We start from the raw sequence: 12,678 nt of genomic DNA, 5'->3' as shown, positions 1-12,678 counted from the left end.
TGCTATGACATACACTGACCATCAGGGGGCAGATGTTCCAACTGGTAGGTTAGTTTGCTGTTGATCAGGACTGAGCAAGATGGTCCAGACACACCCTGGAGCCCTCCCGCGGTCCCTCCCCGGCCTGATGGTGCACCCGTGGGTTCCCTCAGTCTGGCCTATGCCCTCTCACAATCCCGCACCCCTTCAGGGATGTCGGAGAGCCGGTTTCAGCCCAATCCCACGGGCTACTCCCCTTGGGAGGGCGCCAGACGCAGGGCTCATGGCTGGTGAGCGCTGCTATGGCAGCGCAAGCCTGTCCCGGGACTGATTGGGCGCAAGCACACAGCAGGCACAGTGGGGCCAGGATGAGCGGAAGTGGCAGGTAGGAGTTGCAGGCAGCGTTGGACTGTGGGTTTCAGCCCGATCCCTGCAGGCCACCCAGAGGGACCGCACCTATGCACAAATTCGTGCACCAGGCCTCTAGTAAAAATATATTTTAGTATAGATATAGTATGACATGGCTTTTCTTGGTCTTTCTCTTAGCCACCTCTAAGGACCCTTAAACAGTAAAGGTAGAGCACAACATAGGTGTGCTATCAACTCTGGAGTGTTCAGTAATGGATTGGCAGGCCAGATCAGATTTTTAATCCTTTTAAGAATAAGGTTTATTGTCTCATTTCCAAATGGAGCTGCATTTTAATCCATTTATGCAGACTTGCAAGCAGACCTTTGGTTTTCTTGGCAAAGTTGTATCTATGTCCTTGGTGATAAAGTAGTGAGAGCCACAGTTCCTGTTGCTTTTGCAAAGTACTTTAATCATTATTATGCTTTCTTTGTCTCTAGGATCCAAACCAAGCAGATGAAGAAGCAATGACACAGATCATCCGAGTATCCTAACCCCAGGCCATGTGATGGAGATGATCAAGGTCATGTTCCTCACCACTGTTCCAGGAAATTGATCACTTCTTCCGATGGGACACTGATGATCACATTCTGCCCTTTTCTACAGGACAGAAACCCACTTAGTTTTTCAAAGTGGCTTGGTATTATAATTGCAGCGGTGTCTGGCAAATTGAAGTTGCAAGGCTTTGTCTCACCCTTTCAGTCAGGACCTATTTTAGACTGTTGATGACATTGACGTTTCATGGACTAGGATGATGCGAAGGACTCATGCCAGCCCAACAGTACCACACACAGCACTTAGATGTTGACTGGTGAAGCCAGCCAGCCGTCTGAGCAGGGGAGAACAACCTTCTCAAGCTAAACTACAATCCGGGAAGCCGAAGCCCACTCCTTCCCATGGACTCTAAACACCATCTCAGGCTAAGTGAATGAACACTGTATTCAGAGATGACTTCCAGGCATGGAAGTTCAATCTCATGGAAATAATAAATTCTCTGAGATACATTCATCTAATCTGTGGTAATAATAAGAATCTCTGTCTGCGCAGATGATAGGTTGGTATTTTTGGACTTCAAGCCAAGAAAAAGCTAATTCTGGGGATAGAATGATAAAAGAATCAAGCACTAAAAATAATTGCTGAATCTTTTTTCATTTTGGCCAGTTGTGGTCTGCTTGTCCATCTGTTGACAGGTCATCTGGACCATAGTTCTTACTATGGCTACTTGTAAGACAATTTAGAAGGTATTGGACCTTGAAACTTCCTTTCCTAAGTAGAGAACAAAACAATACAACTATGTTGAAGTGCTGAGGACATTTGTAGTAACTCCTAAACAGAGAGGCAAACTAGAGATTTTCAATCATAGGCTTGGTGACAGCATTTGGAAAATAGAAGGGTTTGTGTGTGTTTCAGTCTAGAAGAAGAGAGAGAGGTAATATACCCATGTGTTGTCATATAGCATGATTCTTCAGTTGATGGATGCCTGGGATGGATCATTAAGATGAAGAGACTAATTTACATTTACACTATAATCTTTTAACAACCGAAAGAGAGAAGTCTCAGATTTGGTCTTTGACACTTTCTGGAAAGCACTGTTCAATCAAGCTGTCCTAGACGTTCTCCAGGTTACTTCCTAGAACTTAACGTGGATGTTGGCTTCACTCCTGCAAGTGCTTTGTGCTGGACCCAGAAAATGGACATTTTCATGTTTCCCATGGCAGCTGACTCATTGGTGCCAGCTTCCATTTGCTTCCCCCTTTCTCCATATGCCTTTGCAGGAAAGTTTTCACTTTGCATCTACATTTTGGGGACAAATTACAGACTGGAACTAGAGATGCCTGTAGTGTAAGGAATTGGGCCACAGTTCCCAGAATGGGTTGTGTCTCATTTCTTTTCTAGATGTTGAACCCTGGTAGAAGTAAGGTGATACTTCAGAAGAGTTTCTGCCTACTCTGGAAACAAAGAAGGAAAACTTAATTCTTTTTGACTTAATAACCAAGAGTAAAGATTGGCTCTTTTTATATTTTACTCTAATTGTATTAAGAGATAAAAAGTATTTCACTCTCTAAAGAAAACATCATAAGCATTGTAATGGTCTAAATAGAGGTACAGAGCTATGCAAAGAAAACAGGAAATGAAATATATTTCTAATTCCTGAAACAGAATCATCTCCTGGCTTCCAGATGTCAGGAATGGAGACTTATTCTTTGGTAGACTCACTAGAAACTTCTGGCTCATTACATGAGTTTTAGATATTAATTTATCCAGTAATCCCCAAATTTGTCAAATGACAGATTACTAAAAGCAATGAGAAATTTATAGCCCTTGGTTTGTTTAGGAATCTTTAAGATGCAGAGTTCAGAAAGAGATTCCTCAGACCTAATTTCTAGTACTTAAGCCAATAGTTCTAAAATGCTATTTATTTGTGTCTGTAAGTTTGTACATAGTAATTCCAATCTCATTGTTGCGGAATTTTTTCATGCATTTGAGTTTTCCTTGAAATTTAATGCTTCAGTTGTCATTATTGTCATTGCATTTCAGCTAATTCATGGCCCTTTTATTGTGGTCATTTTTAGCATATCATAATAACCCACAAAGTGGGGGTGAGGTGGATTAAGGTTTGGATTTTTTTCTTTATTTGTTGCTAGAAGTTCTTCTATTCATTTTTCATTTTGACTGTAGTGATGACTTTTAGATATAGAGTGAATGGATGAGTGAATAATTGGCTTAATAGTTACTTCACTTCATGAATGCTTTTTTTTTTGCAGGATAATTGTATATATTTTAATTGTATTGGTACATTGAACATGTCAGTGTCTATATCACTGGACCAACAACATTTTTGGCTATTGAGTGCCTGATAATAATGTCTTGATTTTCCTTTGGGACTCAATTATATATATTTTCCCCTCAGCAGTAGGGGGAGTATAGGTGATCTGATCATTGATGTCATTGCAATTGTTATTTTTAAAAATAAATTTATGAGAAAGTGATTTGAATTTTGAGAAGTCTACATCCCCTGGGTTCTAGGTTGTTTATAATGTTGAAATTGATCTCTGTAGACAAGACATATGTAGTGTCCAGGCCTCTTACCTAGCTCCTTCCTTTAATCTCTTTTCCTTCCCCTTTGGCCTTCCCACTCTGCTGACAGGTATTTTCTGTCATCTGTGGGCTGATCATATACTTGGTCTTACTGGAAGTGTTATCAAAATGCAAAGAAGAATACCCTGAGTAAAATTAACCCACCAAAATGTCATTGATTTATTAGGTGTTGTAGAACTATAGTGAAAATGAAAATGTTTAGATTTTTATTTCTGCAGGAAAGACAAAAATACTTTTCTGATTGTTAAAAATCCACGTGTACTCATAGTTGTACTGCTTTGTGTTCTCTTGGAATCTGAGCAACAGATTGGAAACTTAAGTATGTCATTATCATACCGAAGTCAGGAATTAAGAGAATAACAGCCACTGGGAGCCCTCCCATGGGAGACCGGATTGACCAATCCTGGCAGACCACAGAAATAGAAGACTCTCTCCCCTAACAATTTACTCTTTGTATTGGGCCAAGAGTAAAATAACCTTAGTGTAACTGTTTAGTTTAAAAACCATCCTGAGTTTGCTTTAGCCAGATGCCTAAGGAACTTGTCCTTAGAAATTCAGAGATGACCCGTTTCTACCCGTGATATGACGCAAAGACCACTACTATATTTACCCCAGATCTTCTTTGTGGAAGTTCACTGCCATATTTCATGAAAACCCGAGGGCATTGCGGCTCTGAAAGCCCTGCTCTTAGCAGCCCCGCCTTCCGCCCCGGAACCCAGAGCAGAGGCAGCGACGGCCGAAGGCAGGTGGGGCGGTGCCGCAAGAAAGCCCACACTGATTGGTTGGTGGGAGGGCCCCGCCAGGACCGCCACGCTAATTGGCTGCTACTCGGGGGGCCCTGTTTCCGGTAGGTCGGCGGGCAACCCCGCCGCCGTCATGGCGACCGGCGACCGGGAGAGGGCGCCGCTTCTGTGGCCGGTGGAGGCCCGGTTGGCGGCGCTACTTCCCGACCTGCTGGTCTTCCGGAAGCCCCGGGCACCAGAACCCGAGCTGGCCACGGCCCAGGGCGTCCTCCTTGGCGTCCACGTGACGGGTGAGGGTAGGGCAGGCGCGTCGCTCCCCGGCCCGCCCCGGCGGCGGCCGTTGGGCCTCCGCTCCCAGAGCCCCGGGAGCTCAGGCGCCTTTCTCTGTCGGTCGCCCGCGGGACCAGCGCCGTTTCCGTGCAGGAGGACGCCGCTAGGGATGCTTTGGCTTAGCCCTTGGGTTCTCTTCAGAAAGCATGACATTGAGACTCAACACTGAGAGTCTGTTCATTTAACGGGTGTCTAGGGAGCGTGTGTGTCATGAAGATGAGAGATTCAAGGAGCTCAAACTACGAGCTCTCCACAAAGCATGAACCTGTTCCCGTGTGCTGCCTGCCTCTCACATGGGGAGAAATCCTGGGGGTCCCTCGGCCGGGGCGCCTCAGGGAAGGCTGGGCGAGGGGACACTGGCTTCACCGTCTGCAGCTCCTGGAGCAGTGAACCCCTACTTTCCCACCCCCTGAAAGGACGGTGGGGTTGCTAAAGCCCAAGACATCTGCTCCCATCTTAACCGGTTTGGCTCAGTGGATAGAGCATCGGTCTGTGGACTGAAGGGTCCCAGGTTCGATTCCGGTCAGGGACATGTACCTTGGTTGCGGGCACATCCCCAGTAGGAGGTGTGCAGGAGGCAGCTGATCGATGTTTCTAACTATCCCTCTCCCTCTCTGTAAAAAATCAATAAAACATATTTTTAAAAAAAAGACATCTGCTCCCTTTACCCGGGTCTGACACGTGGAGGCAATAAAAGTTGAGGATTGTCAGCTAACGTAATCATCTCTGCTTTGTTGGCTAGGGTTCACAGCATTGATGGACAGGTTCAGCCTGACCTGCAAGTCGGAAGATGACCTGGACAAACTGGCCCACATTTTCAGTTATTACATTAGTGACATCATCGAGCGTGAGTGGCCATTGCAGGGGGGCAAGGAGGCCTGGCCTGGGCTCCCGCGGGTTGGCGATAGCAGGGGTCCTGGGGTACCTTAGAAGGGACACTGAAGGACCATTCTTTCAGTGTTACTCACATTTGTTCCGACAAACTAGATCTTTGTATCTGCCATTCTGTCCAGTCTCACATCCCGTTGACTCAATGTTCAGAAACAGAAGAACAGCTAGTTTTAACTTTGCATGTTTGTGTTTTATTTCAAAATAAAGCATTCCTCAGGTTGTCTCTTCTAACAATAATGTAACGTGCCTCATGGTTATATATCAAATATAATTTAGAAAACACCTTCCCATGCCAGCATTGCATTTTGGTCCTGTGAGGTAGGAATGAGTGTTTATTTTCTGCCATGTATTAAGCTCGTGTTAGGCCTACCCAACAGAAATTACTCTGGCCCTATACCCTTTAGTGCCTATATAATATTCCCATTCTTGATGGACGGTGCCCCATGCAATTATGTCCATCATTCTGAGAGTCACTGAAATACTAACTTTGCGCTGTCTCCTTTAGAAATGATTATTTGACCGACCCCTAACCCCTGAGGAGCAAGTGTTAAAGGTCTTACAATTCTTCTCACCAAGTGTAGATGAAAGGAGGAGATAGAAGTTATGAATTAGGAATTGTAACATCAGGAACTTCTGGGTACTAGAAATACAGGTACATAAGACATAGTACCTGTCCTTGTGGGATAGACAAATAATGAACAATTATAGACTATACATTGTACAAAGGAAATAAATAGGGTGTGATGGTTTAAAAAGAAGAATTATAGGGTGAGCGTTTCTATATTAGGGTAATCAGAGGGGGTGTTTAGGCTGAGAGGTAAATGATGAGAGGAACACCTTGTGAAGAGCCAAGTGTACAGCATTTCAGATGGAAGAAAGCCAAGTACAAAGTTTCTGAGATGGGAGAAAACTTGGCATATTCTGGGAAGTGAGAAGGCCAGTGTGGCTAGAGCCGGGGTGGGGAACATCTGGCCTGTGGGCCACATAAGGCCCAGGAAATCATTTGATCTGGCCCAGCCAAGGCATTAGGAGTGAATTAATTAAAGCAGGCTGATTTTTACGTTAATAATTTTGTATGGCCCACAAATGATGTTATAAATATCCAAATGGCCCTTGGCAGAAAAAAGGTTCCCCTCCCTGGGCTAGAGCATAGCTAGTGGATGAAAAGTGGCTTGAGGTGAGGTTGGAGATCATGAAGCTGTATAGGCCATAGTAAGGAGTTTGGATTATACATGTCAGTACAAAGGGAAACTAGAAATCTTCCCACAAGGGAGTATGATCTGATTTACATTTTTTAAAAGCTCAAGTTAGCTGCCTCGGGGAGATTGGATTATAGGGAGCTAAAGAAGGGTAGGTAATAAGAATGGAAGCTGGAAGAGATCATTGGGACAGCTGTGAAAGATGATGGAGATTTCTACTAGGGTAGTGGTTCTCAACCTTGGCAGCATGTTAGATAACCACTTGGGGAGCTTTTCAAAGTCCTGATGTCTACATCAGTTAAATCATACTACCTTGATGTAGGCCCAGGAGTTGGAATTTTAAAAGTTTTACAGGCAATTCCATTGCGCAGTCAAGGTTGAAAATATTGATCTCAAGATATGGCAGTGGAGTCGTATGGCAATGGATTGATTTTATATATAGGGTGTCCCCCAAAAACATATACACATACTTTGAATAATTATATAAAGACAGTGTCTATTAAAACAAATTTGATTTTTAAAATTAAGCTACCAGCTGTTAAAGTGTGTATACATTTGGTGGGGGCGGGGACACCCTGTATATTTTGCAGGTTCAACAGACAGGATTAGCTGATGTATTTCTTCTTTTCTTTTTTTTTTAAATATATTTTTATTGATTTCAGAGAGGAAAGGAGAGAGCTAGAGATGTAGAAACATCAGTGGTGAGAGAGAATCATTATTTGGCTGCCTCCTGCGTGCCTCACACTGAGGACTGAGCCCACAGCCCCGGCATGTGCCCAGACTGTGAATTGAACTGTGACCTGGTTCATAGGCCAATGCTCAACCACTGAGCCACACCAGCCGGGCTGATTATTTTTTCAGTGGGAAGTAGTGAGGAAAGGGACTCTCAAGTTTTCAGCTTTCATAACTGAATTGATGGTGGCATCACCTACCAAAATGAGAAAGTGTGAGCTTTGAGAAAGAAAATCAGGATTCTTTTTTAATATATTGAGCTTGAAATGTCAATAAATCATTCAAATAGAGAAATCAAAGTGTGAGTTGATGGGGAGAATATAAATAAAGAGAAAGATCCTAAGACTGAGGCTTGAAAAACTCCAGGCGAGGATTATGATTAGGGAGAAATAACCTACAAAAGAGTCTATAAGACAGACAATGAGGTGTAGAATATTGTGGTATTTACGTAACCAAAGGGGAAGTAGTGTTTCTAGAAGAAGAGGTGGTGGCTAGCTGAGTTGAAAATGAAAGGTGCCTAATACAGTGAGATCAGAAAATACTGAATTTAGCAAGATGAATGCTGTTGATGATTTTGATAATGTTAGTGAAGTGACAGAGATGTAAGTCAGATTGGAGTAAGCTGAGAAGAGAATGGTAGAGAAAAAAATTGAATGAATAGGATATGAGGAGAAAATTGTATATAGTCAACTCTTGAGAATATTTTTACTGGGAATGTAGCACAAAAATGGCCCTAATAGCTAGAGAAGAAGCTAAAGTCAAAAATAAGTAGGTTAGTTTTGTTTTGTTGTGTTTTATTTAAAAAAAAAAAATTTCTAGGAATGATCCAATAGAAGATAAGGGAGGGAGTGAAGTTCTTGAGAGGGTAAGCCAGGCGAGGATCCAGAGGACAAATAAAGGGGTAGCTTTGAAGGAACAGAAGTATTTCTGCCATTTTAGAGAAAGTGATATAAGTAAAGGTGGATTTGAGGAGAAGCTAGAAGAGAGGGAGAAGGAACCTGAGCCTTGAAATACACACAGAGACCTGAAAAGATATAAGGAAAAACTCAGTAGGTCATTCTTTGATCACATATGATTCTTCTATGATCTGGTATAGTTCTGATTTTGACTTATTTTCCTCTCTCCCTTACTCAATTTCAGATGTACTCTGTTTTGGAGGAGATATCCTAAATATCACAGGTATATTTCAGTTTTTCTGAATATTTTGTGGACTACATGAGGAAGACTATATTTAGGTGGAGTATGGCATATTTGTTTATTCAACATTGTTTGGTTATTTAATATGTGCTGGGCCTGGAGAAACGAAGATGAGAAAGACACAATCTCTGGGGTCTCCCAGTCTAATGGGAAAGCCTTGCCCATATTAAGCTCACATTGCTTTACATTTTGCTTAGATTGAATGACAGAAAAACAAGTGCCTGTAGAGTATTTGTGAGTAAACTAATGACAAACTTAGTCATTAGTAGCAGAAACTAAATGTAAGATAGGGAGGAGTAAAAAGTCTCCTATCTGGAGAACTCTTAGGGTCATTAACAGCTTTATGCCACACTGTTGAACCATCTTTTTATTTAAACTTAAACCAACCATAAAATTATATTTGAATATGAACCTACATTTTATGAAGTACCCCTCACCTTTTAGTATACTGGTGGAAGGAAGATTTGCAAAACTATTATTAAACTACCCTTAAACTATCCTTAAACCTTAGTAACATTTCAGCTTCTACCTAGTCATCTTCATTTATATGCTCAAGTCATTTTGAGGATCTAAAGCAATATTTTAAGCAAGCATCATATATAGAGCCAAGAAACCTTGCCTGACACCTTGCATGATACCTTCTGCATTATTGGGGTCTTTGTCCTGGTCAAGTGAGTCTAGATATTTGACGTCTGTCAGCCTATCTTTTGTCTCTGCAGGGAATGTCCTCCTGGCACTCTGGACAGTGGAACAGAATCAACTGAGTGACATCATTACCCTCGTGGCAAAATGCAGTCTGGAGATACAGGAGAAATTTGGGGTCTACCATACCAGAGAAGGCCAGGACCTGCAGCTAAAGATAGGTAGTAGCTACTAAAAGATATCCAATTAGAAAACAACAACTACAGAAACACACACACACACACACACACACACACACACACACACTATAAAAATTTCAAAAGATAAATTGGGTAAAAATATTTGCAACTTATATCATGTAGACAAAGGATGAATTTTTTAACATAGAAAGAACACAGAGAAATAAAAAACACATAGAAATAAACTAATGTTCTAAGAGAAAAATTGACATGAATAAATAGTACATAAACAAAGAAATACATAAGATGGTCAATTTCATAATAACAAAAATGCCAGTTGAGATCATTTCTCATCTAAAAAATTCAGATGCTAAACATACTATTGAGGCTGTGAAGAGTAAGCCTTCTTCTGTGGTACTGGTTGGAATCAACAATGATACAACTTACATGGAAGATGATTCAGTAATCTATCAAGGTTATAAATGCATTTATTTTTTAAAATATATATTTTTATTGATTTTAGAGAAAGAGGAAGGGAGAGAATGAGAGAGAAACATTGATCAGCTGCCTCCTACATGCCCCCTACTGGGGATTGAGCCCACAACCCTGGCATGTTCCCTGACTGGGAATGGAACCAGCAACCTCTTGGTGCGTGGGACAACACTCAACCAACTGAGCCACACCAGCCGGGCAAATGTATTTATTCTTTATCCCAGCAATCCTACTTCTGAACATTTATTCTATAGGAATACCTGAGGGTACATGAAATGTCATATGTACAAGATTATTGATTGCAATATGGTTTATAATAAAAGGTTGAAAACAATTCATCTGTAGGAGACTGACTAAGCATTAAATATGTCTACTCAATGAGATTCTCTGCAACTTAAAAAATATGTTCTGATAAAGCAGTATCTCCAAAATATATATGAGAACAAGTAGTATTTTATTGTATGGATTTACTACAATTTGTTTCTCCATTCAGTTTTTTTAAAGTTTTGGCTAAGAGAACAATTCAGAGCCAAGACTCAAATTATAAGAGTAAGTTTTATTTAGAAAGTCACAGAGGTAGAAGAAGTGAGCTGTAGAAGAAATGGGCTCAGGAAACAAGTTCTAGCAAAAAGGCCCTTGGAGATTAGTGGGGAGAGAGAGATGCTCCTTGAAAAATGAAAGACAAAGAAGAGGTTCAGGCATGCTCCAGCAGGGAAGAGAGCCCTGGGGACAGAAGGGGGTGGGGAAAGGTACGGGTGTGCTTCATAGAGCCATTATCTACTCACTTTTGATGGATAATTGAGTGCTCAATTTTTGGCTATTACAAATAAAGCTGTTATGAACATCTGTGTACAAGTCTTTGTGTGGACATATGTATTCATTTCTCTTGGGTAAATACCTAGAAGTAGAGGACCTGGGTCATATGGTAGATGTATGTTTATCTTTTTAAGAAATTGCTAATCTTGTCTTGACTGGGTAGCTGAGTTGGTTAGAGCATCTTCCAGACATGCCAAGGTTACAGGTTCAATCCCAGGTCAGGGCACAAGAATCAAACAATGAATGAATAAATAAGTGAAACCACAAATTGATCTCTATCTTTCTCTTTAAAATCAATCAATCAATAAAAGGGAAATTGCTAATCTTTTTTCCAAAGTGATTGTACCATTTTACTTTCCCTTTAGCAATGAATGAAGGTTCTAATTTCTTCACGCCCTTGTCATTGTCTGTTTGAAGAACTTTAACATTTCTCATAGTATGAATTTGCTGGAGATGTGTTTCCAGTGTGTGTATGTCTGGAAAAATCTTTATTTAAATCTTTTTAAAAATATATATTTTATTGATTTTTTTACAGAGAGAAAGGGAGAGGGATAGAGAGTCAGAAACATCGATGAGAGAGAAACATCAATCAGCTGCCTCCTGCATGCTCCCTACTGGGGATGTGCCCACAACCAAGATACATGTCCTTGACCAGAATCGAACCCAGGACCCTCAGTCCACAGGCCAACACTATCCACTGAGCCACACCGGTCAGGGCTAAATCTTTTTTTTGAAAGATATTTTCTTTTTTTTTTATTCTTTTTAAAAAAAATATTATAATAAGTATTACAAACGGTATTACATATGTGTCCTTCCCCCCCCCCCCACCCTTGACAATCCCCTGCCCTCCCTTACCCCCCAGTGTCTTATGTCCATTAGTTATGCTTATATGCATGCATACAAGTCCTTCGGTTGATCTCTTACTCCCCTCCCTTCTGCCCCCCAACCCTCTCTGGCCTTCCCACTGCAGTTTGACAATCAGTTTGAGGCAGCTCTGCCTCTGTATCTATTATTGTTCAAAAGTTTGTAATGGTCTTTATTATCCATGAATGAGTTTTTTCTGTTTCCCTCTTCTTCTGTCCAATACAACAAGCTATACACTGCTTGAAATTGTCCTATGACTCACTGGTGCTGTGTTCACTGTTTTGGTTTTTTTTTTTTTTCCATGTCTTTCATTTTGGATAGTTTCTATTACTGTTTATTCAGATTTGCAATTTTTTTTGCAATTACCTTTATTCCTGCCTTATGTATTTTTTATCTTAAGCCTTGTAGTTTTTATCCTTGGAAGTTTGATTTAGGTCCTTATTTATCTTTCATGTCTCTATTTATTCAGCCTATTCTCTAGGTTCTTGAATATATGGAATATAGTTATAACTCTTTTTATATTCTTGTCTACTAATTTTATCTTTTGTGTTATTCTGGGTTATGTTTGATTGATTGATTTTTTTCTCACTGTGGGTCATATTATCCAAAAAGTTGCATGTCTGGTAACTTTTAGTGTGTGCCAGGCATTGTGAATTTTACCTTGCTGAGTGCTAGATTTATAAAATCTTGCCATAATATTCTTGAACTTCATTCTGAGATGTGGGTAGCTTGATCCTTTAGGGTTTCACTTTTAAACTTTGTTGGATGGGACCAGAGTTGTGTTTAGTCTAGGGCTAGTTTTGCCCCATTCCTGAGGCAAGCCCCTTCAATGTCCTGAGAATTACTAAGTTTGACACTCTGGCCAGTGGGGACAGGAACTATTCCCAGCCCTGTGTGATATCGGGGATTGTTCCTTCTAATCTTTTCAGGTGATTCTTTCCCAAGCCTCAGGTGGTTTCTTCATATTGATGCACTTACTAGTACTCAGCTAAAAGCTCGAGGGACGCTGTACAGATTGCTGGAGTTTCTCATCAGTAGGCACAGTGCCCTATTGCCTCTAGCCACCTTGCCCTACTCAGACTCCTAGCTTTGTCTCCAACTCAGGGAGT

General features: G+C 41.2%; 2 protein-coding genes across 8 annotated transcripts in view; both read left to right on the top strand.

Annotated features, from left to right (window-relative positions):
- The window catches only part of NFYA (nuclear transcription factor Y subunit alpha), a 28,800-nt gene extending 25,425 nt beyond the window's left edge, over positions 1 to 3,375 (top strand). For all 7 annotated transcript variants that reach the window (XM_070418631.1, XM_070418630.1, XM_070418627.1 and 4 more), the window contains one exon: positions 826 to 3,375. In XM_070418631.1, the coding sequence (XP_070274732.1) occupies positions 826 to 879 (54 nt within the window). In that variant the 3' untranslated portion in view covers positions 880 to 3,375. The remainder of the gene's footprint in view (positions 1 to 825) is intronic.
- Positions 3,376 to 4,360: 985 nt separating this feature from the next.
- Positions 4,361 to 12,678, top strand: part of LOC139012930 (adenylate cyclase type 10-like) — a 40,612-nt gene continuing 32,294 nt past the window's right edge. Inside the window, 4 exon segments of the mRNA XM_070419128.1 lie at positions 4,361 to 4,517; positions 5,300 to 5,404; positions 8,520 to 8,558; positions 9,296 to 9,439. Coding sequence (XP_070275229.1) covers positions 4,361 to 4,517; positions 5,300 to 5,404; positions 8,520 to 8,558; positions 9,296 to 9,439 — 445 coding nt within the window.

The sequence above is a fragment of the Myotis yumanensis genome, unplaced genomic scaffold, assembly GCF_028538775.1.
Source record: "Myotis yumanensis isolate MYYU_CA2020_CCGP unplaced genomic scaffold, mMyoYum1.0.hap1 SCAF_6, whole genome shotgun sequence".
NCBI lineage: Eukaryota > Metazoa > Chordata > Mammalia > Chiroptera > Vespertilionidae > Myotis > Myotis yumanensis.
This window is presented reverse-complemented; position numbering and strand designations above follow the sequence as displayed.